We start from the raw sequence: 20,737 nt of genomic DNA on the forward strand, positions 1-20,737 counted from the left end.
TTTCCAGGTCCCCCACTCCATGGAGAAGGGTGCATGGAGCTGGAGAGTTTGGAGCCTCTGTCATCACTCTGACCCCTGTCTACCCCGCTGGGGACACGGAACATGCCTGGCAGAAGTCTCCAGGAGCAGTGTGGGAAGGCTTAGTTTCCTGGGAGAGGTGGGGGGGTGATTATTCAGCCTTGCTGCCGTTTCCAGGTGTGTCAGAGGCAGCTGTGGGAGACCTCCAAGTTGGAGGCTGAGGGGCTCCATCTGGGGTTGGTTGCTTTGGGCAGCGCTGGCCGTCTCCATTCATCTGTCCGGAGTGCTCAGCTCTGTCTGAGATGCCTCCTTATCATGCTCAGGCGATAGAGTTATCAGGGCTCCTTCTGGGTGGAGGCACGGCCAGGTCTGCTTAGCAACTTTGTTTTCCTCTGTCCAAGAGCAGTTCACAGGGAGAAATGGGGTGGGGATGGGGTGGGGGGTGGGCCTTCCCCCTGGCTTAGTGGGGCCACCAGCGCTGTTGCCCTGCCCCAGCCCTGGAGACCCTCCCCATGGCCTGTTGCCATGGGGCTTTGCCCAACACCCTTTGGGGTGGCCGAGCCTCCCTGCCCTGCCTCTTGGAGGATGCTGGACGTTTCAGGAGTCACTCCACTGCTTCCCCTTCCCAGGAACCACAGTGAATTCTTGAGCTAGGAGAGGCTCGTCTGGGTGTGGGGACAGAAGCTGCTGGGTACTTGACTCTGTCCCTCAGGAATTCAGCTGAGACCAGAACCTTCTGGTGAGACACGTAATTCAGTGTTCCCAGGGTTTGACAAGAGGGACACCTGTGCAGGGGACTGTGTGACTCCAGTAAATAATATTCTAGGGTTCGGTCTGAGGCGGGGCCCACAGGGTATCACCAGCAGGATGACAGGTGCTGCATCCACGTGGCCTTGGCCTTGGCCAGAGATTTGAGAACTGGGTAGAGAAGTTCCCTGTGGGACCTTGTGGGGCCTCAGCTCAGTTCTGGCCTAGTTGGATTGTTCTGTCCTAACTGTTCGTTCATTCACTCCAAAGGTGCTTCTTGGCGGCTCTTGTGTGCCGGGCATAGTTCTAGACCCTTGGGGGCTGTGTAAACGAAGATCTCCGTCCACGTGGAGCTTACGTCCTCGAGTGGGTGGGAGAAGTGTGAGCAAACTTAAATAATAAATATGTGCTAAAGGGACACCAGCTATAGAGTGAGAACAGAGCAGAGATTGGGAGCCCCCTTGGTGGGGGGCTGGCTGCAACTTTAAAAAGGACCGTCAGGTGGGCCTCAGCCAGAAGGTGCCATTAGGACAAAGACCAAAGTAGGTGAGGGAGCGCTTTAAATAAAACCTGTGTGTCAGGGGCACTGAGCGCTGCGGGTACAGCTATGGGCCCTCTCCCCCGGGAGCTGACATCTTCCGGAAGCTCCTTGGAGCTGCTGTTCGTGTTTGGGGGTAGGGAGGAGTCGCCGGAATGGGGCTCAACTGGATGGACCCGGGCAGCCTGTGTACCCCCACCCCAGGATGGCTTTGCTTTCCCTTGTGCTGCCCACGTCCATCGGGCACTTCCCGGAGGGCATCTGGTGTTGGATTGCAGAAGGCACTGAGGCCCCCAGACGGGGAGTTGGGAAGGGAAGATGCATGAGGAACTGGGGTTTCACCCCAACTTCCCACCCCATCCTCACGGGCCTAGAATCAGCAATCAGAAAGGACCCCCTGCAGGAGGAACCTTGGGGGGCAGCTGGAGAGCCCCCAGGGCTGTGTGTGTGTGTGGGGGGGTCGTGGCTCCCTAGAATGGAAGGTGGTGGAGGCTGCCAAGTGGTCCCTTCAGCCTACCCTTGGCCGGCTCCTCTGTCCTGGGAGAGAGGCAGGAGCTGAACAGAGTTCTGGGGTCAGGAAGACTGAGTTTCAAATTGGGACTAGGGCTCTTAGTAACTGCTTTTGCTCAATTCCTCTCTGAGTTGGTTATTTCACGGGGAATTGTCACGAGAATTAAATGGGATGGTGCATGTAACGTGTGCAAAGTAGTGAGTTCTCAGTTCTTTTTTATTACCTGACAACAGTGGAGACAACAGTAATTCTTGAGTTTCCCCCAACACACACTCTCTCTTTTTCCCTCTTTCTCTTTCCCCTCCCCTCTTCCTCTCTCTTTCTCTCCCTCTCTCTCTCCTTCCCAGTCCCACCTGCATAAAGGTACCCTCTCAGCCAAGGTTTGGTTGCTAAGCTGCTGGCCGGGGGCCCTGCCTGCTGCCTGTGGGAGATTGGGTTTCCCAGGGCGACAGGGGCACTTGCAAAGCCGCCGTGGGCATCTGTGTTGGCGTGGACTGGTGCCGAAGGGGTCAGCAGCTGCCTCGGCCACCTAGAGCCCTGCCCTCCCGCTCGCCTTGGTGGGAGGTGCAAGGCCATCCTCACATCCGTCAAACAGGAGGCCGAAGCCACAACACAGGCCCACACAGGATGTCGGGGAAGGGGGGGGCAGCGTCTGCATCAGCTGTGGGGCTGTGGGCAGCAGTGCAAAGGGGAGGGGAGGGGAGCCCGGGAGACGGAATCATGCCATGTGCTCCCTGTTGGGCCGGAGGAATCTAGGGTCCTTGGGTCACCGGGTGTAGCCCCTACCCCACTGCCCCCCAGGCTGGTCAGCACCTACCGGCCAGGTGGACTGGCTCAGCTCGGCCAAGCCTTGGTCTCATGGGCACAGGTTGCCCCGGACGCCTTGTACAGTGCCAGGGTGGGGCGAGCAGTCTGGGCTGGGAACCCCCTTCCTCCCCCCTGGGCACAGTCAGATCTACTTACTGCAGGGGGCTCCAAGAGAGGCCCACCCCGAGCAGATATCCCCCGTTTCCCTGCTCTCAGCTGGGCTCTAGTGGTGGAGAGGGGGTTCGTTTGTCCAGCCACGGGGTTTGGACAAAGGATGGGAGGGAAGACAGGGTGAATGTGAGAGCGGCCCTGTTTTTTTCCCCAGGGTGGGCATCAGGGTGTGGGCAGACCTGCCCCGGACCTAGGAAGGCTGTGGTGGCTGGTGGCAGTGACGGGCCACAGGAGCAGTGAGATGGGAAGGGATGGGTAGGAATGAGCCCCAGGTCGGCGAGCCTCGCGTGACCCTGCTTCAAGCCCCGGTGCCTGCTGCTGAGGGCACAGAGCAGGGCCGGGCAGGGAGGGTTCTGGGGGGCTGTCATGAGCTCCATTTTGAAGAGGAGGGAGAGAGGTCGGGCCACAGAGGGGCATCCGGGGCTCCCCCCAGGTGGAGGTTTCCTGGGGAGAAGAGAAGGACGTCCTGGCTCAGAGGTCCTTCTGGTCACGGGCAGAGGGCATGGTGGGCAGCACAGAGGCTGAGATTGGGGGGCTGGAGAACACGTTTCTTAGAAAGCCCTCCTCTTGGGTGGTGTCTCCACTGCTGGGGGCCAGGACCCTGGGGCTCCTTAAACCCGGAGACTTTGCCCCAGACCCTTCCAGGCGTCGGGCTTCGGGGCCTGGGGAAGCAGAGGGGGCTCCTTGGCCCGTGGCTCCTGCACTTGTCGTCATCCGCACTCCGTGGGTGATGCTCCAGAGACTGCGCTGCAGTGTACAGCACCGGGGGCGCCTTCCTGGTGAAGGGCACAATGACCCCCACCCCCCAGGCCTGCAACCTCCTCTTTAAAAATAAGTTAGACCCAACTTGCGGATACATTGTATCTGTGCCTCCTGGTCACTGGAGAGTCCTCTGCCCCTTTGCCGACTGCAGCTTTCCGTCCGGGGCCGAGCACACATAGCCGGTCCCCTGTTGTTGGACGTTCAGCTTAGTGACCAGCTCAACGAGACTGGGGCGAGCATTTGTCCTTGATGGTTTTGAGGGACGGTTTTAGCGTAAGGTGCGTGCAGCCGGGTGCTGAGGAGGACAGTGAGAATCAGGCGAACAATTCTTAGAAGGGATGATTTGATGTGCTTCTTGAGGGGGCCAGAAGGTATTTCCGACAGACTGGGGTGGGGCTGAGCAGGTGGCCCGGCCGACCCCGAGCGCTAAGCAGGAGGGGGGTGGGGTGGGGGTGCAGAGCAGGTCAGCTCTGTGCCTGGCCCCCGAGGCCACCCTTTTTGACCCCCCTTCCTTCTGTCCCCCCCTTTCTCCCTGGCCTTCATCATGGAACTGGCAGGCTCGTTCCTGTCTTGAGGGACCTGTTGTATCCCCTGCCCGAGACCCTCTGTCCCCGAATGTGGACGCAGCTGACCACTTCCCATCATACGGGTGTGGGTGGAGCTGGCGCCCCCTCCCTGCCTTCTTCAGCAGATAATCGGGGAGAACAAAAAGTCCCTGTCCTTGCGTTGCTTATATTCTTGTGGGGGGTGACACAGGTGAAAGACCAGAAAGTACAATATCCAGTAGGTTAAATCATGACAAGTGCTAAGGAGAAAAACAAGGCAGGGAAGTAGGATGGGGAATGCCGGGGGAGTTTGTCTTCTCGGACAGTGGTCAGGGAAGGCCCCCCTGGGAAGGTGGCATCTGAGTAGAAACCTGAAGGAGGTGAGGGAGGGAGACACGTGAGTACCTGGAGGAAGAGAGGACAGCAAGCACCTAGCCCCTGACTCGGGAATGTTCACCTGACACCTTCTGATCACCGGATCGTTTTCTTCCCCAAACCCTGGCCACTCTATCTAAGCATCTTCTTTATTTTCTTGATAGCCCTTATCTTGATCTGAAATCATTCTGTTTTGTGGATCCTGGTATCTGCCTTGTTAGGATGTAAGTTTGGTGAAATAAGAGATCTTGTCTCTTTGTCAAGGCTGGTCTGTATCCCCAGACCCGGGACAGTGCCCACTCCTTGCCAAGCATTTGGTATCCGGCAGCCGTGTCATTCTTTCCAGCCGACCCGTGCAGTAAGGAGTGCCACCCCGCTCTACAGATGGGTCACTGAGCTATCTTAGGAGGCCACACAGCTTGGAAGGGGCTGTGCTGTGATGGTTGAGCATCCCCCGTTGGCTCCAAAGCCCTGGGCTCTTCCTCCAGGAGTGGGCTGTGTGTGGGATCTGTTCCATGACCCACGGGGCTTGGGTTCCCAAAGCTTCTCTGCAGAGAACCCACTTGTCTGGGGTGGGTGGAGCTGAGGGACTGGCTGTAGGTGAGTTAAGCTGGGCCCAGACCTGTTCCCTGCCTCCCACCCTCTTTAGGAGAGGATATTGTTTTTTGTTTTTTGTTTTTTATGCCTTTGACCTGTGCAGTTATTTCTGTATTGGGAGGCTACTCGTGCTCACCAAGGGATTGGTTGGGGTGAGGAGCAGAAGCTGGGTGTTGGGTCCATGCGAAGCCACCCAGCCCTGCCCAGCACCCTGTCAGCAGTGGCCAGGCCCCAGGCCCCAAACCACTTGGCTGGCATTGAGCCGAGGTCCTATGGGTGTGTGAGTCTGCGCATGTCTGTGCTTTTTCACTACAGGATATGATTAGGCATCGTCTGTCCTTTAATATCCATGTTTTGCTGCTTCCCAAAGCCCTTAGAGTCGGAAGTTAGCCAGACCTGGGGTCAAATCCAAGTCCTGCCACTTCCTTCTTGGTGACCTTGGACAAGTTACTTAGCCTCTGTGGTCTTCATTTCCTCATCTGCCAAGCAGGGAATGCGCCATTCACAGTAGATTCTTGTGATTCGCGGGAGCTGTGTTCTGTAAAGTCGCCGCAAACGCTGAATTAGGGAATACTGAGCCATCGTTCTGCAGGGCAATTCAGGTTTAGGGCCCTGCAAGCCTCTAGGCCCCACGTTTTCATCAACTGATCAATGTACAACCCTGTTTTTCTGTGTGTTTCTGTTTAAAGACACCTTATTTAATCTAAATTGTTCATCACTGACGTTGAACTCATAGCCAAGGGCACCATCACTCCTGCCTGAATGAAGCTTGTCTGACATGTATGTCCTCCGAAAGCCGCATCACGGCCTTCTTGCACACAGGAATGCTAGGCAGCACTTCAGCACTACGCCTGGGCCGTTTTAAACAGAAAAACAGTATAAAGCACAAAACTGCAGAAAACATGGCACCAAACAGATCACGAAGAGGACGGCTGTTATGTGTGTGAGCTGAAATAAGGCAGAGCTGGCAATATACGCACCGGCATGACTCAAGGTTTCAGCCAGTGACCGCCAAAGGGCCACGCGGCTCCATTTTGGGGTTACAAATGCATTTGGCGAGTAAGCAAATTTGCAAACAGGGAAGCTGTGAATAACGAGGATTATTTCAGGGACCTGCAGGGGTGGGGAAGGACGGTCCATGCCCCCCATTCACAGTCTCACTCACAGCAGTGCAAGGGTGTGCACCGGCGTGTTACTCGGCTTATCTCTGGGTGGGGGAATTTGGGGAGCATTCTCTCATCTGTGTTATTTGCCTTTTCCACAATGCATGCTCGAGATTACTTGAGCAAAAATTTAAAAAGCGATAATGGTAAAAGCATGCCCAGGGTCCCGGGCAACACCTGGAGAGCGGCAGCTGCTTTGGGGGCCATTTGAACGGACGGCAGGTGCTGAACCTTGGTCTGCGCCTCTACCTCCTTAGTCCTCCCATCTACCTGCTCCCCACTCGGACTCCCACCCGGAACTGCCAGATGTTTGGGTGGGGGGTGGGAGGGGCAGGTGCTCCCTCAGATTCTGGGGCCCAAGTGTTGTCTCCTTTGAGCCTGTGTGGGGTCCTCAGCATGGGGGGCCCGCTGCTCACCCTGAGAGCGCCCGGGCAGCAGCCCAAGTCTGCCCCTGCCTTGGAGTCCACAGGACCCTCCCTCTGACCTCTGACTCAGAGGCGGCTGTCCCTGGAAGGGGGTATGCGCGCCCCCAGGAGCTGGAGCGGCTGCTGCGTGAGCTGCCTTGCCCTCCCCCGCAGCTGGAATGCCGGGCCCAGCTGTTCCTCCTGGAGGCAGAAAGCTCCGTGGGCCCCTGTGTCTGTTTTCTCTCCCCACCCCGGGAACCTCCTGGGCTTTCCCAGCCCGTGTTCTCTGAGCCCCCCTGGGGGCCTCGGGCGAGTGGGCACCTGGGAGTACCCCCACTCTGCTCTTCCACAGGGACGTGGGAGGCTGCCCAGCTCTCGTCCGGCTCTGGCTCCCCCCGGAGTGGGGGGCACCAACCTCTCCCGGCCCCCTCCCCCTCCCACCACAAGGGGTGGCCTCGTTGGTTCCCTCCGAAGGCTGGTGTCGCCGGGTCCCCACCTGGCTCCTGGCTGGGGCGGTGTTTGGTTTGGAAGTGCCCAGCCCTGCGGCTCCTCTCATTCGCCAGAGCCACGGGTCCTGCTGCTTTTAGGGCAGGAATGCAGAGTGGCCGGCCATTCCCGGCCCTCTCCCCCAGGGTGGCCCTCTCCCCCAGGGTGTAGCTGCCTTCCCTGGTCCCTCCTGCCTCCGGGGAGCTCCCGGGCTTAGCCTCACGGGGGCCTTTCATATGCAAAGTCCTGCTCTGGTGATTTTTTGCCACCTCCCAAGAAGCCAGGATCTTCAGGGCATCCTTCAGGTCTTAGCCGGCTTTTTCTCCCATGGGCCCACCCTGCCCCCGGCCCCCGTTCTGGGCCAGGTGCTCCCCCCACCCACCCCCCACCCCCAGTCCGAGCACTCAGTGTGGCACTCGCTTGTCCTCACCTGCCCTAGTCCAGGGTAAGCTCCTCCGGGGCAGGACTGGATCTGCTTCCCTCCCTCAGCCCCCTGCCCCCTCGACGAGGCCTGGATCCATCTCTGCAGTGGGCCTGGGCCCCCCGAGTGTCCCCAGGACAGGCCTAGAGGACAGGCCTGGCAGATGGTGTGCTGTGGCCATGGGAGGCCGGACTGCTTCCCCCTAGGATAATCCAGAAATAGCTTCTCTTGGTTTGGGAATGTATTCTGTGGTGGGTGGACATTTTTTGGGCCTCCAGCTTGTTTCTTTATTGGGAGTAGATTTATGCTCCTGATGGTTTTCCCCTTGGGCCCACTGGGAAAGCACCCTTCCTGAGCTCCGGGGGTTGGAACTGCGAGAGCAGAGTTGGTGGGGATGGGGCTGACCGGCCGATCCCCAGCTGCCTTGTGGGGTCAGGCCCTGCTCCACACTCAGGACTGGATGGGGGAGCCGCACCCCGCTCTCTGCGCTCTGTCTCCTCACCCACTCAGGGTCCTGAAGGCCTTGGCTGGGCAGGGCCGCCTAGACTGACAGTTCCATGGAGGTAGAAATAATCTGATCAGGTGTGCCCACCCGCCAAAGTACCCCTGCTGTTCTCTTGTCTCCCCCTAGTCCCCATTTGTCTTCCCATCTGGGAACCAACACGGACAGTAGGACAGCCTTTGCTTGTCCACCTCCCTCCCTCTCTTTCTGTCTCTCTCTTTGTCTCTCTCTGGAGAAGGGCTTGTGAAGCTTCCCTTTCTGTTTAGCTGGAGTTTTATGGTTTTTCAGAAAACAGGTTAACAATTAAGCTAATTAACCTGGGGCCCTGCCAGCCCTCCTTGTTCCGATGAAGCCAGGCTAAATGGCTTCCTCCCCCAGCTTCTGCTACCATTTTAAGGCCACAGGTTGCCAGGAGCGAGTGTTAAAGGATTAACCAGCTCTGGCCAGGCCTGGGCTCCGGGTCCCTGCGGCGCCGATGGGGCCTGGGGAGGCAGGCGGTACAGGGGGTGGTTGGCGGTGTGAAAGGGCCGGTCCTGGGTGGCCCCTGCAGGAGTTGGGAGAGCCCCCGCTGCCCGTCCTGGGGTGGCCTCTGTGCCCTGGGGCAGGCCAGTGCCCACCGTCCTCTGTCTCCTCGTCTAGGTCTCTGGTGGGGGCTGCAAACCACACAAGATGAGGCGGTTCCTGAGATCCGGACATGACCCTGCGCGGGAGAGGCTGAAGCGGGACCTCTTCCAGTTCAACAAGGTGAGGGGAAGCCGCGGAGACAGACGGACCAGGGTTGTGAGCTTGTTTTTAATTTTTATTGTGGTGGCAGATATATGACCACAAAATCTCCTCTATTAACTGCTTTCATCTGTACAGTTCAGTGGTATTAATTACATGCCCAAGGTTGTGCCACCGTCACCACCATCCATTATGAAAACTCTTTCATGACCCCAGAGACTGTATCCATTAAGCCATAACTCCCACTCCCCTGTCCCCCAGCCCCTACTCTCTGGCTCTGTGAATCTGTTTATTCTAGATATTTCATATGAGTGGAGTCATACAATATTTGTCCTTTTGTGTCTTGCTTATTTCACTCAGCATGACGTTTTCAAGATTCATCCATGTTGTCACATGTGTCAGAACTTTAGTCCTTTTTATGGCTGGATAATATTCCATTGTATGTTTATACCTCATTTTGTTGCTCCCTTCATCAGCTGATAGACACTGCGGTTGCTTGGACATTTTGGCTCCTGCAGACCCAGGTTTGGGCAGGGTTGTGGAGTCTGAGCGTGAGTTATCAGCTCCCACAGGCTGAGTCCGGGGGAGAGCTGTGTCCTGGGGGGCGGCTCAGGTTTCCTTTACCCTTGTATTAAGCGACTTACTTGGCGCTACCTGAAATGCCTCTAGGGAATCTGACTTTGGAGATGAGGCCTGGCTAGAGGGCTTCCTGGGGAAAAGCAGTAAGTAGGATGCAGTCCCACCCGGTCTCTCACTGGTTTTGTGACCTTTGCAGCTCACTCTGCCTCTTTGAGCCTCAGTTTCCCTCATCTGTTAAATGAGAATAGAAACTATAGAAACTGTCTGCCCTGCCTACTTTGCCAGCAGGGTATTCGAGGAGACTTAGGGCTGTGAAAGGTAAAAAGAGCTTGAACCCTGCAAGGTTACTGTGATGTCGGGTCCCCAGGAGCCCCAAGGTGGGGCTGTTCTCCTCAAATTGCTCCCGAAGGAAAGTGCAGCTTTCTCTGCAGGCTGCGTGCACGGTTCCCCCTGGCCAGCTCCAGAGTGGGTGAGCGGGAGGGGCGTCGGGGAGAGCGGGCCAGAGTTGGCAGTTAGCTACCTCAGCCCCACACCTGCTCCTAAGGCCCCTCAAGCCAGGGTGACCTGTCACCCCAGACCCCAGGGAGGGTCCCCAAAATGCCACAGGGCCTCTCCAGGGGACACTGGTGCCTGGGAAGGCCGGTGCTGGCCTGGAGAGGGAGGAGAGCATGGTTTATGGCCGAGCAGCCACCTGGCAATCTGGAGCAGTTTGGGGGTAATTAACCTTCTCACACCCCTGCTTTGATCTGGGCCTCTCTCCTCCCCGCCCCAGAAAGGGGAATGCGGGAAGGGGAGCTTCCCTGGGGGTGGGGATGGACTCCACCTCCCGTGGGGCTTTGCGGTGGGCGCCCCCTCACCCAGAGGGGCCGGTGTGTGTGTGTCTCACAGGAAATTCTCTTTTGTTGTTTTTTTTTTTTTTTTTTTTTTTTTTTTTTTTTTTTTGACTTGAGAAGTCGCCTAGAAACCAGGGGACCTGCCATTCCCCACACTCTCAGCTTGTTACAAGGATTAATTAAATGGAAATACTTAAATTAGGTACCTGGCACCGAAAAGGTGGTCCAGGAATGTTCGCTGCTGTTCTGGGGGCACCTCCCAGGGCTTGTCACTTGTCCCCTGTGGTCTTGGCTGAGGTGGGCCGGGCGTCCTGACATTCCCGTGGCTCCCTCGGGCTTCCCCGGCCTGTGGGGCAGGTGTCGCTGGCTGGGATTCGGCCCTTCCTGCAGTGAGGGCCCCTGGGCCTCGGGAAATGGGGGTGCGAGTGTTGAGAATGTTGCTGGGGGGGGGAGCTTGGGACACCCAACCTTGCTCTCGGGAATAGCCCGTGGGTGCTGGACGCGGGTCTCGGGGACCTGGGTGTCCCCCGGGGGACTCTGGGCCAGTCCCATGTGCCTTCCCCCTGTGGTGATGCCGGGATCTCACACCCCAAAAAGGTGACCGATTCCAGGGGAAAACCGGATAGACAGGCTGCACAAAGAGGAGCGAACCCCCCCACCCCCCAGGTTCTCTCTGGGCTGCGGGGTGAGGCTAGGGTGGGGCCTGGTGGAAGACTCACCCCCCCCTTCTCCTGCTGGTGGTCGGCAGACTGGGCCACCCCTCCCCCAGCCTGGCTCCTGCGCTGTAACCTGGAAGTTCTCCCTGTGGACCCTGTCCCTGCCCCCCACCTGCCTCTGCCTTCCCATTCACATGCAGGAGACAGACTTTGAGCACCTACTGTTTATACTGCCCAAGGCTTGTGGCCGGGGGCTGATGGCCTGGAATTCCTGTGGGAGTGGAGAGAAGGAAGGTTCTGAGGGGGAGGGGAGGGCATCAGGGAGCTGCAGAGGGTCTCACCGGGGCTCTGGGTGGTGGGGTGGGGAGGGTGGGACTGGGGGTCAAGGCCAGACCCTGGGTGGTTCCCCCCACATCCTCCTCTCCAGCCCGTCCTGGGGCCCTGGGGTGGGGAAGGGTCGCCCGGCCAGGGAGGCTGGACCCTGAAGTCGGGCTGATCCCAGAGCAGGGGAGTAAGGGATCCAGTTGAGATTTTAGAAAAGATAACTACCAGCTGAACAATCAGGAGACTCTTAATGACTTCACAGAGCCCGGAAGGAAGGAGCCCTGGCCTTGAGGACAGAGGGGGTGGGAACGGGGGAGGGGGGGTCTCTACCGGGGCACTGGATGGTTGGGGCCCAGAAATTCTTTGTTGTGGGGCGTACCCTGTGCGTTGTAGGATGTTTAATAGCATCCCTGGCTGGTGATGGAGGCGATGTTGGGGGTAGAGGGGGTAGACAGCGGAGGGAGGGGGTGTCCAGGGTGGCTGCAGGGATGCCAAGGTGGGGAGTCCAGGAGGGTGAGGGGCAAGTCCAAGGGACGGTGATGACAGAAGAGCAGCAACAAGGATGTCCTGTCACCAAGCAGCAGTTTAGCCCAGTGGTCAGCACACTGGCCCCGCCCCTGGCCACCTGGGTCCAGAGCCCGGCTCTGCAGGTCACCAGTTACAGGACCCGGCCAGTAACTCATCTCTAAATCAGAGATGATGACAGCAGCTCCCTGGAGTGACTGTGAGGCTGAGATGAGTTACAGTGTAAATGTAAAGAGCCGTACGTGGTGAGCGGCTGTGGTTTTGGACAGCGCGGCTTCGTGGGCGTTATCTGGCTTGATGTCGAGTATGAGGAGTCTTGCTGCTCTCAGCTGGGAGTCACCTGGAGGATTCCGTCTGCTGAAGGCCCCAGACTGTGACCCTGGTGCCCCCTTTTCCGAGAGCTCTGTCCTGGGGGTGCCAGGATGCAGGGCCCTGTGCAGGGGGTGGGCTGGGACCATGGCCCTGTCACAGGCCTGCCCCAAGCACCTTATGGTCAGACACCAGCTTCTGAGCTGTGTGGGCTGGGCCTCTGCCTCCAGCACCTCCTGGCCACACTGTTTTCCAACCCCCACCAAGCGAGCGGCCTCAAAGAGGAAGGCTGGGGCATCGCCCAGGGGCACAGGGAACGGCACGTCCTGTTCCTTTGGCTCTGGCACCTGGGAAGGAGGTGTGACCGTGGACAAGTTCTCGAAACTGTCTGCCAGTTCCTGGCCATTGGAGGGGCCCTCCAGCTTACCCAGTGCTGTGTGCCGGCAACAGAGGGGCTCCACATGGGGCAGAGGGTAGGAGGGGGCCGCTGGGTCTAGGTCCTGACCCTCGCTGTGTGACCGTGGGCACGTTATATAACCTCTCTGTTTCTGGTTCATCTGTAAAATGGGCATCGTGACAGTCCCTGCATCTGTCACAGGGTTGATGTGCTGAGTTCACAGACATGTGTCATTCTCAATCTGCAGGTGAGGAAACTGAGGCTCTGGGGCTTGCACAGCCTGGGGCCATCACACAGGGCACTGGCTGGGGTGAGGGCCTCCGTGGCATGAATCCCCGTTCCACCTGCCGTTTGAGCTGTGTGGTCTTGGGCTGGTGACTTCACTTCTCTGAGCCTCAGGATCTTCCCCTGCATTTGCTAAGTGAGGGGGGTTCTGGGTCCTTGTGTGGGGGGGGCTTCTGGGCCATGGGGAGAGATGGACAGACAGACATATCAGCCAGCTGTGCCAGCACAGGGCCTCGGAGGACCAAATGGAACCATGGGACCTGCTGGAGACCCACCGGGCACCTCAGAAGGGAGAAAATGACCCGGAGGGGGTCGTGACCTTCTTGTCCAGTAATAAACCCTGTACCGTGAAAGCTCTGGGTCTGCTCCTTCCCCGTGAATCCGAAGCCTGTCTGAACCAGCTGGCCAAGGTGGACAGGCCAGTCCGAGGTGCTGCACTGGCCACCGGGCCGCCTCGGGCCCTTTCCACCCTTGCCCACTCTCCCCCACCCCAGGCCGAACAGAGTGTCCTGACCAGCTGGCCCGAGGAGGGCCAGGTTGTTTTGTCTTGGCTTCTGCGTTTCAGGGCCCCTGGTGTCAGGTGACAAAGGCACAGGGAGGGCCAGGTTGCCCCACCGCCACTGCCAGGAATCTGAGCTGACCACACCCAGTATCAGCAAAGCCACCCAGGGCAGCCGGCTGGGTGTGCACCCCAAAGCCCGGGCAGCCTTCCCCGCCTCCCAACCCCTGACAGTACTGGGGACTCCTCCGGGCCCGCCTTCTTGGGCAGGGTCCCCCTTTCGAGGGCAGGCAACACCCAGGGAACGAGAGGCCCCGCCGTCTCTGATGGACAACCTCAGCTCTCTCCCTTCCGGAAACCCAAAATGGGGTCCTAGCGCCAGGCTGAGACAGATGGGGCTTTCTCTCCGCCACGGGGCTAATGTTGCAGTTTGGCGGCTCCTGCAGATCTTTGCTCTCCTTTTCCAACTCTCTGTCAAAAGAGCTCATTGTTGTCCCCTCCCTTGGCAGAAGTCACTTGAGCCAGGTAGCAGGCTGGGGGCAGGGCCCGGGTAGGCCAGACGCCAAGCTCAGGCTGGGGGAGATGGTGCCGGTGGCTGCCAGGTTGACCTGTTGGCTTTGGTCAGTCTCCTAGTTTGAACCTGAGTTGGAGGTGGTCGGTTCTAAGCTGGGAGGGCTGAGCCCCCGAGTTCCATGCAAGGCTGTCCCTGTTGTCCTCAAGCCCAGACTCTGTCCCGATACCTTTTGGCGTCCCGTCTCCTGGGTGGAGGGACAATTCCGAGGTGGTGTGGGTCTTTGAAGTCTCCCGGCAGAGCATGAGGTACTAGGGCAGCTGGGGCTGGGCCCTCCTCTTCCAGAAACCTGGGACCTTCCTAAAACCTAAAGGAGCTGAGGGTGGGAGGTGGCTCTGCCCCCGTGGACTTTGTACCCCAGTGGGGGTCAGGCGGTGGGGGCACAAGGGAGTGGGAAGGGCATCCAGGGTCAGGAGGAGGGGCTGGCACACAGGCCGCAGGTGAGAGGTCCTGCCTTTTTCCTTGGCCACTCAGTCCTGGGCATCTAGCCCTGCCCTGTTCCCTTGGTCCGCTCCCCAAATCTAAACCCCCTTCCTTCCCTGCATCCAGTAAGATGCCCCTATGTCCCTCAACTTCCAGACCCCTCTGCCCAGCCCAGGTGCCTGTCCTGGAGACCCCTTTCACCTTGTCCTCTCTCTGCCTCATTCAGGGATTTGTGGTCTCATTTGCGTGTTAAAACGGCACCGCCTCCCCTCCCCGGACCTGGGGAAGGCCCTGGGAGCCTGGGTGCCATGTTATTTGCCTTTGACCAAACTCTTGGGTCCAGGTGAGGTCCCTGTAAAATTCACTCTCCTTTTGTCCTGGAGGGAGCCTTCGCCCCTTGGGAGTTGGCAGCTTGGAAAAGATGCCCCAAGGGACCCAACGGAGTGCTGGAAAACCTTAGAAGGACTGTGGGCCCTATGGGTGGGCCCGTGTGTGGGGGGGCACTGAGGCTCCCCACCGCTGCCGGGTGTCCCCGCGTGGACAGGCCTGATGGTGGCGGTCGTTGCCTCGTCCGACGGGAGCGAGGCTGGGGGGCTAAGGGGGTCTCAGGCCCAAGTCCAGACACCTTTTAAGCAGCAGAGGGGGGTTCGAGCTTAGGCCGACTGACTCCACCCCGTTCTTTAGAACCCCAGCAGTCTCAAGCCAACCTGAAAGTTTTCCAGTAACTGAACTGAGTGTCGGTTTTTAAATTTGTCAGTTAAAATGAAATGCAATTTAAAATTCAGTTCCTCTGTGGCACTGGCCACTTCGTGGGCGCTCAGCCACCCCAGGTGCAGCTGTGGGTGGGGGTCTCCTGCAGGAAGCTCCCCCAGCCCCCTCCCAGAGACCCCAGCTGCCGCCAGTGCTGATGGGAGGGTGCTGCTGTCCCGGAACCTTCTCCCCAGTCCTGGCTGCCGGTTTCCTGAGGCCCCAGCAACCTGGGGCTGGCCGAGGCCTAGCGGGGCCCCCTGGGGAAGTTCGTCCCATGTGCCCCATCCTGTCCCCTGCCCTCCGTTTCCTGGGAAGTGTTTACATTCCACACACTCTGGTATCTGACCAGGGCTTCTCCAGGCTCTGCATTTTTTACATAGCTGAGCAGGGGCCTGGGATGGCTTTGTGGCTTCTGGCCTGACATGTCTGTCTTCCCAGGTATGCATTTGGAGGGCAGACTTGGGGGTCCCTGCACCCCTTAGGCCCCAGACACCCCAGAACAGGCACTGGTTGGCGATCTCCTTCCTGCCTGGCTCCGCAGTCTGGGCTGGGGGTGGGGACAGCAGGCAGCAGTTGAGTTTGCTGGGCTGTCGGGCCAGTCGTCCCCGGCCCTCTCCTCTCTCTGCTTTGAGGCCGGCGGAGGAGCAAGAGAGCCCGGGGCCTGGCAAGACCGCCTCATCGGTGCAGCTTTTTTTCTGTAAGGCAGAATCTCCTCTTTTTTTTTCAATGCCTTTAAAGCTTTGCTCTCCTCTGATCTAGCTCTATAGGTTCAGTACCATTGGGGGGTGGGGTGGGGTTGGGGGTCGCTGATTAAAATGGTTTGTCAGTCTCAGTCTCAAGCGTTTACATTCACACCTTATGACCTGTAACTCCACTTCGGGGACATCTGTCTGAAGACCAGCCCAGAGCTGCCGGCGAAGACGAGTCCAAGAACAGTCAGCAACGTGCGGCTGGCAATTACAAAAATGCTGGAAATAAAGTGAACGGTCAGTAAACCAAGGCCTGGTGAGTCAGGGCACCTCCCACAGGAAGCGTTCTCCAGCCTTTCAAAAGGTGAACAGTTTTAGAGCTTTCAGCAGCCTGGAATGGGTCTAAGTGGGGAAAGGCTGCAGGGCTATACGTGTATGTGTATGCACACGTGCGTATACGTATGTACACCTGGCATGTTCTTAGTTGTGTTTTTAAATATGTTAAACGTAAGGAACATGTTTTAAATATAGACACACACATGTATACATTTATAAGTTCCAGAGGGACTCATAAGGGATGCTAACTAGGGTTGCTTCTGGTTGTGGGAGTATGGGCGCTTTTGTTTGCTTTTTCAAATTCCTTTCCATGTTGCAAATTTCCTACACTGCATGCACCTCACTCCTGTAGCGAGAGGTGCTGTGGGGAAGCCCAAGCCAGGTCTCCTGTCTGCAGCCCCTGCTGGGGTCCTGGCTCACAGCCAGCATCAACTGCCAAACGTGCGGGTGCACGTGGCTTCTGAGCCCACCGCCCACCCCCCGCCTTCCTGCTGTTCCAGCCAAATTACAGATTCATGAGCAAACTAAGTGTTGAAGTTGTATTAAACCAAAAGAAGAAGAAAAGGCAAAAAGCATATCCAACACTACAGAAACAGTCTCTCTGGGAAGATGTGAAGGAGAACTCCCAGTGACAAGGAGGGTACTTGGGAGAGAGCAGAAGTTTAGGGCTGGGAGGGCCTCAGGGAGCCAGAGCTGGGAAGGGCCATCATGGGCACGGCCAGGTCCAGGGGCAGGCCAGGAGCTGCGGTGCAAGTAGGCCTCCAGAGGGACCTGTGCCTGCATGCTGCCAATCCCCCTGTGCATCCCCCCAGGCCCCTTTAGGAGGTCTGAGTCAGTTACTGCACTGTGCACGGTGGAGGCACTGAGTCGAGAGTTCCTGTAATCATCAAATGGCTGACATGGCGTCGGAGAGAAGGAGCCCACCGGGATGGCCACCAGGCCACAGGCGGGATCCGAAAGCCACCAGAGTTTGGGCCTGGATGGTTCGAGGCCCGGCAGTAGGACTGACCTCTTCCTTCCTGCCGCAGCTGCCCCAGAGGCCTGGCAGGGGCTCCACGGGGGGCTCGGCCGTCCTGGCCCCCAGCCCGTGGGTGGAGAGGATGGCGCCTGAGATGCGCCTGGGGCTCTCATTGCAGACGGTGGAGCATGGCTTCCCGCACCAGCCCAGCGCCCTCGGCTTCAGCCCCTGCCTGTGCATCCTGGCCATCGGCACCCGCTCCGGAGCCGTCAAGCTGTATCCTTCCCATCCCTCCGCCCGGCCTGGGGGTGGGGTCCAGTGGGGTATTTTAGGAGAGGATGGCTTCTGGGCCGGCCGAGGCGTCCGGGTCACTTTCGAGGCAGGCCCACGGGTTCAGGTTGGAGGGCGGCTGCTTGGACTTCTCCTCGGGCCTCTGGTTCCCCCAGCTGGGCCAGGAGTCCTGGAGCCCCACCCCGACCCCTATCCAACCTGAGCCCCCAGGGTGGGATCTAGGGGAGCTGGGTGACAGGGTACCACCCTTGGAGAGCTGGGCTGCACCTTCTCCAGCAAAGCTGCACCTCCCTCCTGGTCCTCTTTTCGGCAACATGGGGAATGGGGCGAGGCGGGGGTCCCTGGGTCACAGGGCCGGCCTGGGCTGGGCTGGAGGGACTGTATACACGGGAGGGTGTAGCCTTCCCTCGGCTGGTTAATCATTGCCAGGCCATGGCCATATCCTGGTTACCAGTCCTTGGTGTCAAGACACGTGGGCCATGGCTGCTGGGGGAAGGGGGTGAGGGGTGTGTTTCGGGGTGGGAGGGTGTTGGGGGGTTCTCACAGGTGCCAGCAAACAGTGCCTGATGGATCTGTTGCAGCTCAGGTGGGGGGTGGGAGGAGGCAGCCTAGCAGTGGCCAAAATAAGGCTTCACCTGTCTAAGGGAGTTGCCCCCACCTGCCTGGCTGGGAACGCTTTCCCATTGGAGCTGGCTCCACCCTCAGAGCCCGAGTACTCTCGGCCAGGGCCACTGCTGTGTCCTTCCCCAGCCCAGGCCCTGGACCAGGTCCTGTTGTCCAGTGGGGGTGGGTGGGCCCCCTCTGCTGCCAGGGTGTACACACCCCTTGCCATGTGGGCCTACAAGTCCCGGCCCTCGGGGGCAGGCAAGGAATGGTGCCGAGCTTTCTAGAGCTTTTCCTGAGCCTCCTGCCAGCTACGGGGCCCCTGGAGTGGAGTTCATGGGCCTGCACCGGGAGAACAATGCTGTGGTGCAGATCCACTTCCTGCCTGGCCAGGTGAGGGGGCCGGGGAGGGCTGCCTGGTCACTGCATTTGGCACAGATGAGAGGACCTGGGGCCACTTCCCTCTCCCCGGCAGCTGGGGGTTCACAGGGTGCCCGAAGAGCAGCTGGGGCCTTTCTCTCTCATCCTGGGGCTCTTTGAAACAGCCTGCCCAGGCTGGGCTGCCCCAGGGTGCAGAGGTCACGGAGGATGCCCGTCCCTCCTGGTTAACGCTCGTGTCCTCCTGCCCCGTGCCCATCCCTGCTCCTCCCTAGTGCCAGCTGATCACCCTGCTGGATGACAACAGCCTGCACCTCTGGAGCCTGAAGGTCAAGGGCGGGGTGTCGGAGCTGCAGGAAGAGGAGAGCTTCACATTGCGGGGTCCCCCAGGGTAAGGACTGGGGCCCCTTCCTCTCCCGCACCCTCTGAAGACCCATGGAGCCCTTGGTAGAGCCTGATATGTGAGCCGGTGTCTGTCCGTCTGCAGCTGCTGTGCTGGGCGGGCAGCTGCAGCCTCCCTGCCTCCCACCCTCCCCACACGTGTCCGTGCTGGTGGGTCTGGGGTCTTTTCCTGCCTCTGGTCCAAGCTCTCTGCCATCTGTCTCCCATCTTGGCAGAAAGTTTCAAAGTTTGTCCTGGCCTGAGACACTGCGGGCCCTGGTAAAGGCCCCGTGGACCTGTTTTCCCCAAGTACAGCCTTCCTCGGGGACAGCAAGGGCAGCCCCAGGTCGGGGGACCCCGTCCCGGGCATCTCCCCCGACCCTGGCATCTCACAGCAGGCCTCCCGTTGGCAGGGCTGCCCCCAGTGCCACCCAGGTGACCGTGGTCCTGCCGCACTCCTCCCGCGAGCTGCTCTACCTGGGCACTGAGAGCGGCAGCGTGTTCGCAGTGCAGCTGCCGGCGTTCCGCGTGCTGGACAACCGGACCATCAGCTCGGATGCCGTGCTGCAGCGGTGAGCCGGGACCCCGGGCCTGTCCGTCCACGTCCTCGGCTGAGGCATGGCCTCCCCTCTGGCCTCCAGTCACGGCTCTCACCGGCTTTTAATTTCTCTCCTGGGGCGACTCTAGGGGTGGGAAGCGGAAGTCACAGCTCCCCTCTGACTCCAAAATTGAGAATCCCTCACCTCATAATATGTTAGCATTGTAGCCCCACAAGGCGGACTTGGGGGTAACCTGTCACCTCATTTTACAGTGAAGAAACCAAGACTCAAGTGATTGTGTGACTTCTCTCTCTCTCGGTCCAGTGTCCTTTGCACTGAGAGCGTATATTTCTGAACCCCAGGGGCTCAGCAGCGGAGGGAGCGCTCCCGTCTACCACACGTGTTCTGGGCTCTGTGCGAAGTTTCCATTTGTACATGGGCTCTGGGGCTCGAGAGCCTTGACAGCCACGGCCCCGTAGGTTTGTTGAGACAGTTGCGGAAGCTCTGCTCCTTGGCAGTGGTGTCTACAGCGGAGAGGGAGCCTGATGGGGTCTGGGCCCACACAGTGGGGAGATGGAGTCCCTTTTCCTCTGGTTCAGTCGTGGAGGAGCCATCTGTGGTTCCAGAGGGCAGGGAGGAGCCCAGAGAGCTGGGACAAGGAGCTGCTTCGGGCTCAGGCGGGCGGGCGGGCGATACCAGGCTGGCTGCTGCCCCATGGGTTGGGGGCTGGGCAGGCAGGTGACACACATCCAGCCTCTGAGCCCGTGAGCCCGTCTGCCCGGACACAGGTTGTTGCTGGGAGGAGGGTCCCTGTAGTGGGCCGGCTCCCTCTCATCACGGCCCTCTGTGCTTCCCCCGAGCAGCGCAGGGTAGGAGCAGATGGTTTGCAGGACAGTGGGCAGGATGGGGGACTGCTGCTCAGCATGTGGTGGTGTCCCGCCTGCCCACCGAGGCCCTGCTGTTGCCCCCCACGCGCCCCACCCCGCTGGTGGGCTTCTAGCTGGGGAGGGGTCCTCCCCTGGGTCTGGCAGCCAAGGGGGCTTTCCCAGCCCAAGTACTCGGGGATCCTCCTCACCTGTCTAAATCCAAACGTTTTAAAACATCCACCCATTTGGTCTAGCATCTGTCTGAGAGGGTGTCCATCCAAGGGGGGAAATAGTGACAAAAGGTACGAGCATAAGGGTGACCGTTAGAGGACTGTTTTTTTAATGACAAAAGCTGGAAGCCATCTAACTGACCAGTTTTCCTAAGGGCATTTTTGCATTCGTGAGGCATATCCTGAGGACTGTTTAAACACAGGAGAAAATGGCCGTGGGCTCTTTGGATGGGGGGAAAAGTAAATTACGAAAGAGCGTTTGCAGTATAATCTGTTTTGGAATAGATGATCGAAGGTGGGTTTGGGCGCACACTCAGGAGGGCAAGTCTGGGCCTTGCCATGGAGTGTCCTCTTGACGTTCTCTTTGAAGCCTTTCTGTATTTTTCAAGATGGCGTAACTCTTGAATTGTTTACTTTTATTTTAAAATCAGTTTTTTAATTATGTAAGTAGTACATCATGATAGAATCCTTTGAAAAAATTAAACCTTTACAGTAAGGTTAAAGTCTTACAGTTCTAACTCCCAAGAGGCCAGTGACATATGGGG

At 58.8% G+C, this 20,737-nt stretch overlaps 1 protein-coding gene across 6 annotated transcripts in view; it reads left to right on the forward strand.

The window, feature by feature from the left end:
* LLGL2 (LLGL scribble cell polarity complex component 2) overlaps positions 1–20,737 on the forward strand; it is a 33,457-nt gene that overhangs the window by 2,832 nt on the left and 9,888 nt on the right. For 3 of the 6 annotated variants that reach the window (XM_037808635.1, XM_037808636.1, XM_037808634.1), the window contains exons 2-6: positions 8,687–8,791; positions 17,083–17,180; positions 18,110–18,191; positions 18,452–18,567; positions 18,971–19,129. In XM_037808635.1, coding sequence (XP_037664563.1) covers positions 8,717–8,791; positions 17,083–17,180; positions 18,110–18,191; positions 18,452–18,567; positions 18,971–19,129 — 530 coding nt within the window. In that variant the 5' untranslated portion in view covers positions 8,687–8,716. Of the gene's footprint in view, positions 1–8,686; positions 8,792–15,730; positions 17,181–18,109; positions 18,192–18,451; positions 18,568–18,970; positions 19,130–20,737 lie in introns of those variants that run through there. The other 3 variants (XM_037808632.1, XM_037808633.1, XM_037808631.1) reach the window with 2 other exon arrangements.

This window comes from Choloepus didactylus, chromosome 18 (genome assembly GCF_015220235.1).
Source record: "Choloepus didactylus isolate mChoDid1 chromosome 18, mChoDid1.pri, whole genome shotgun sequence".
Classification (NCBI taxonomy): Eukaryota; Metazoa; Chordata; class Mammalia; order Pilosa; family Megalonychidae; genus Choloepus; species Choloepus didactylus.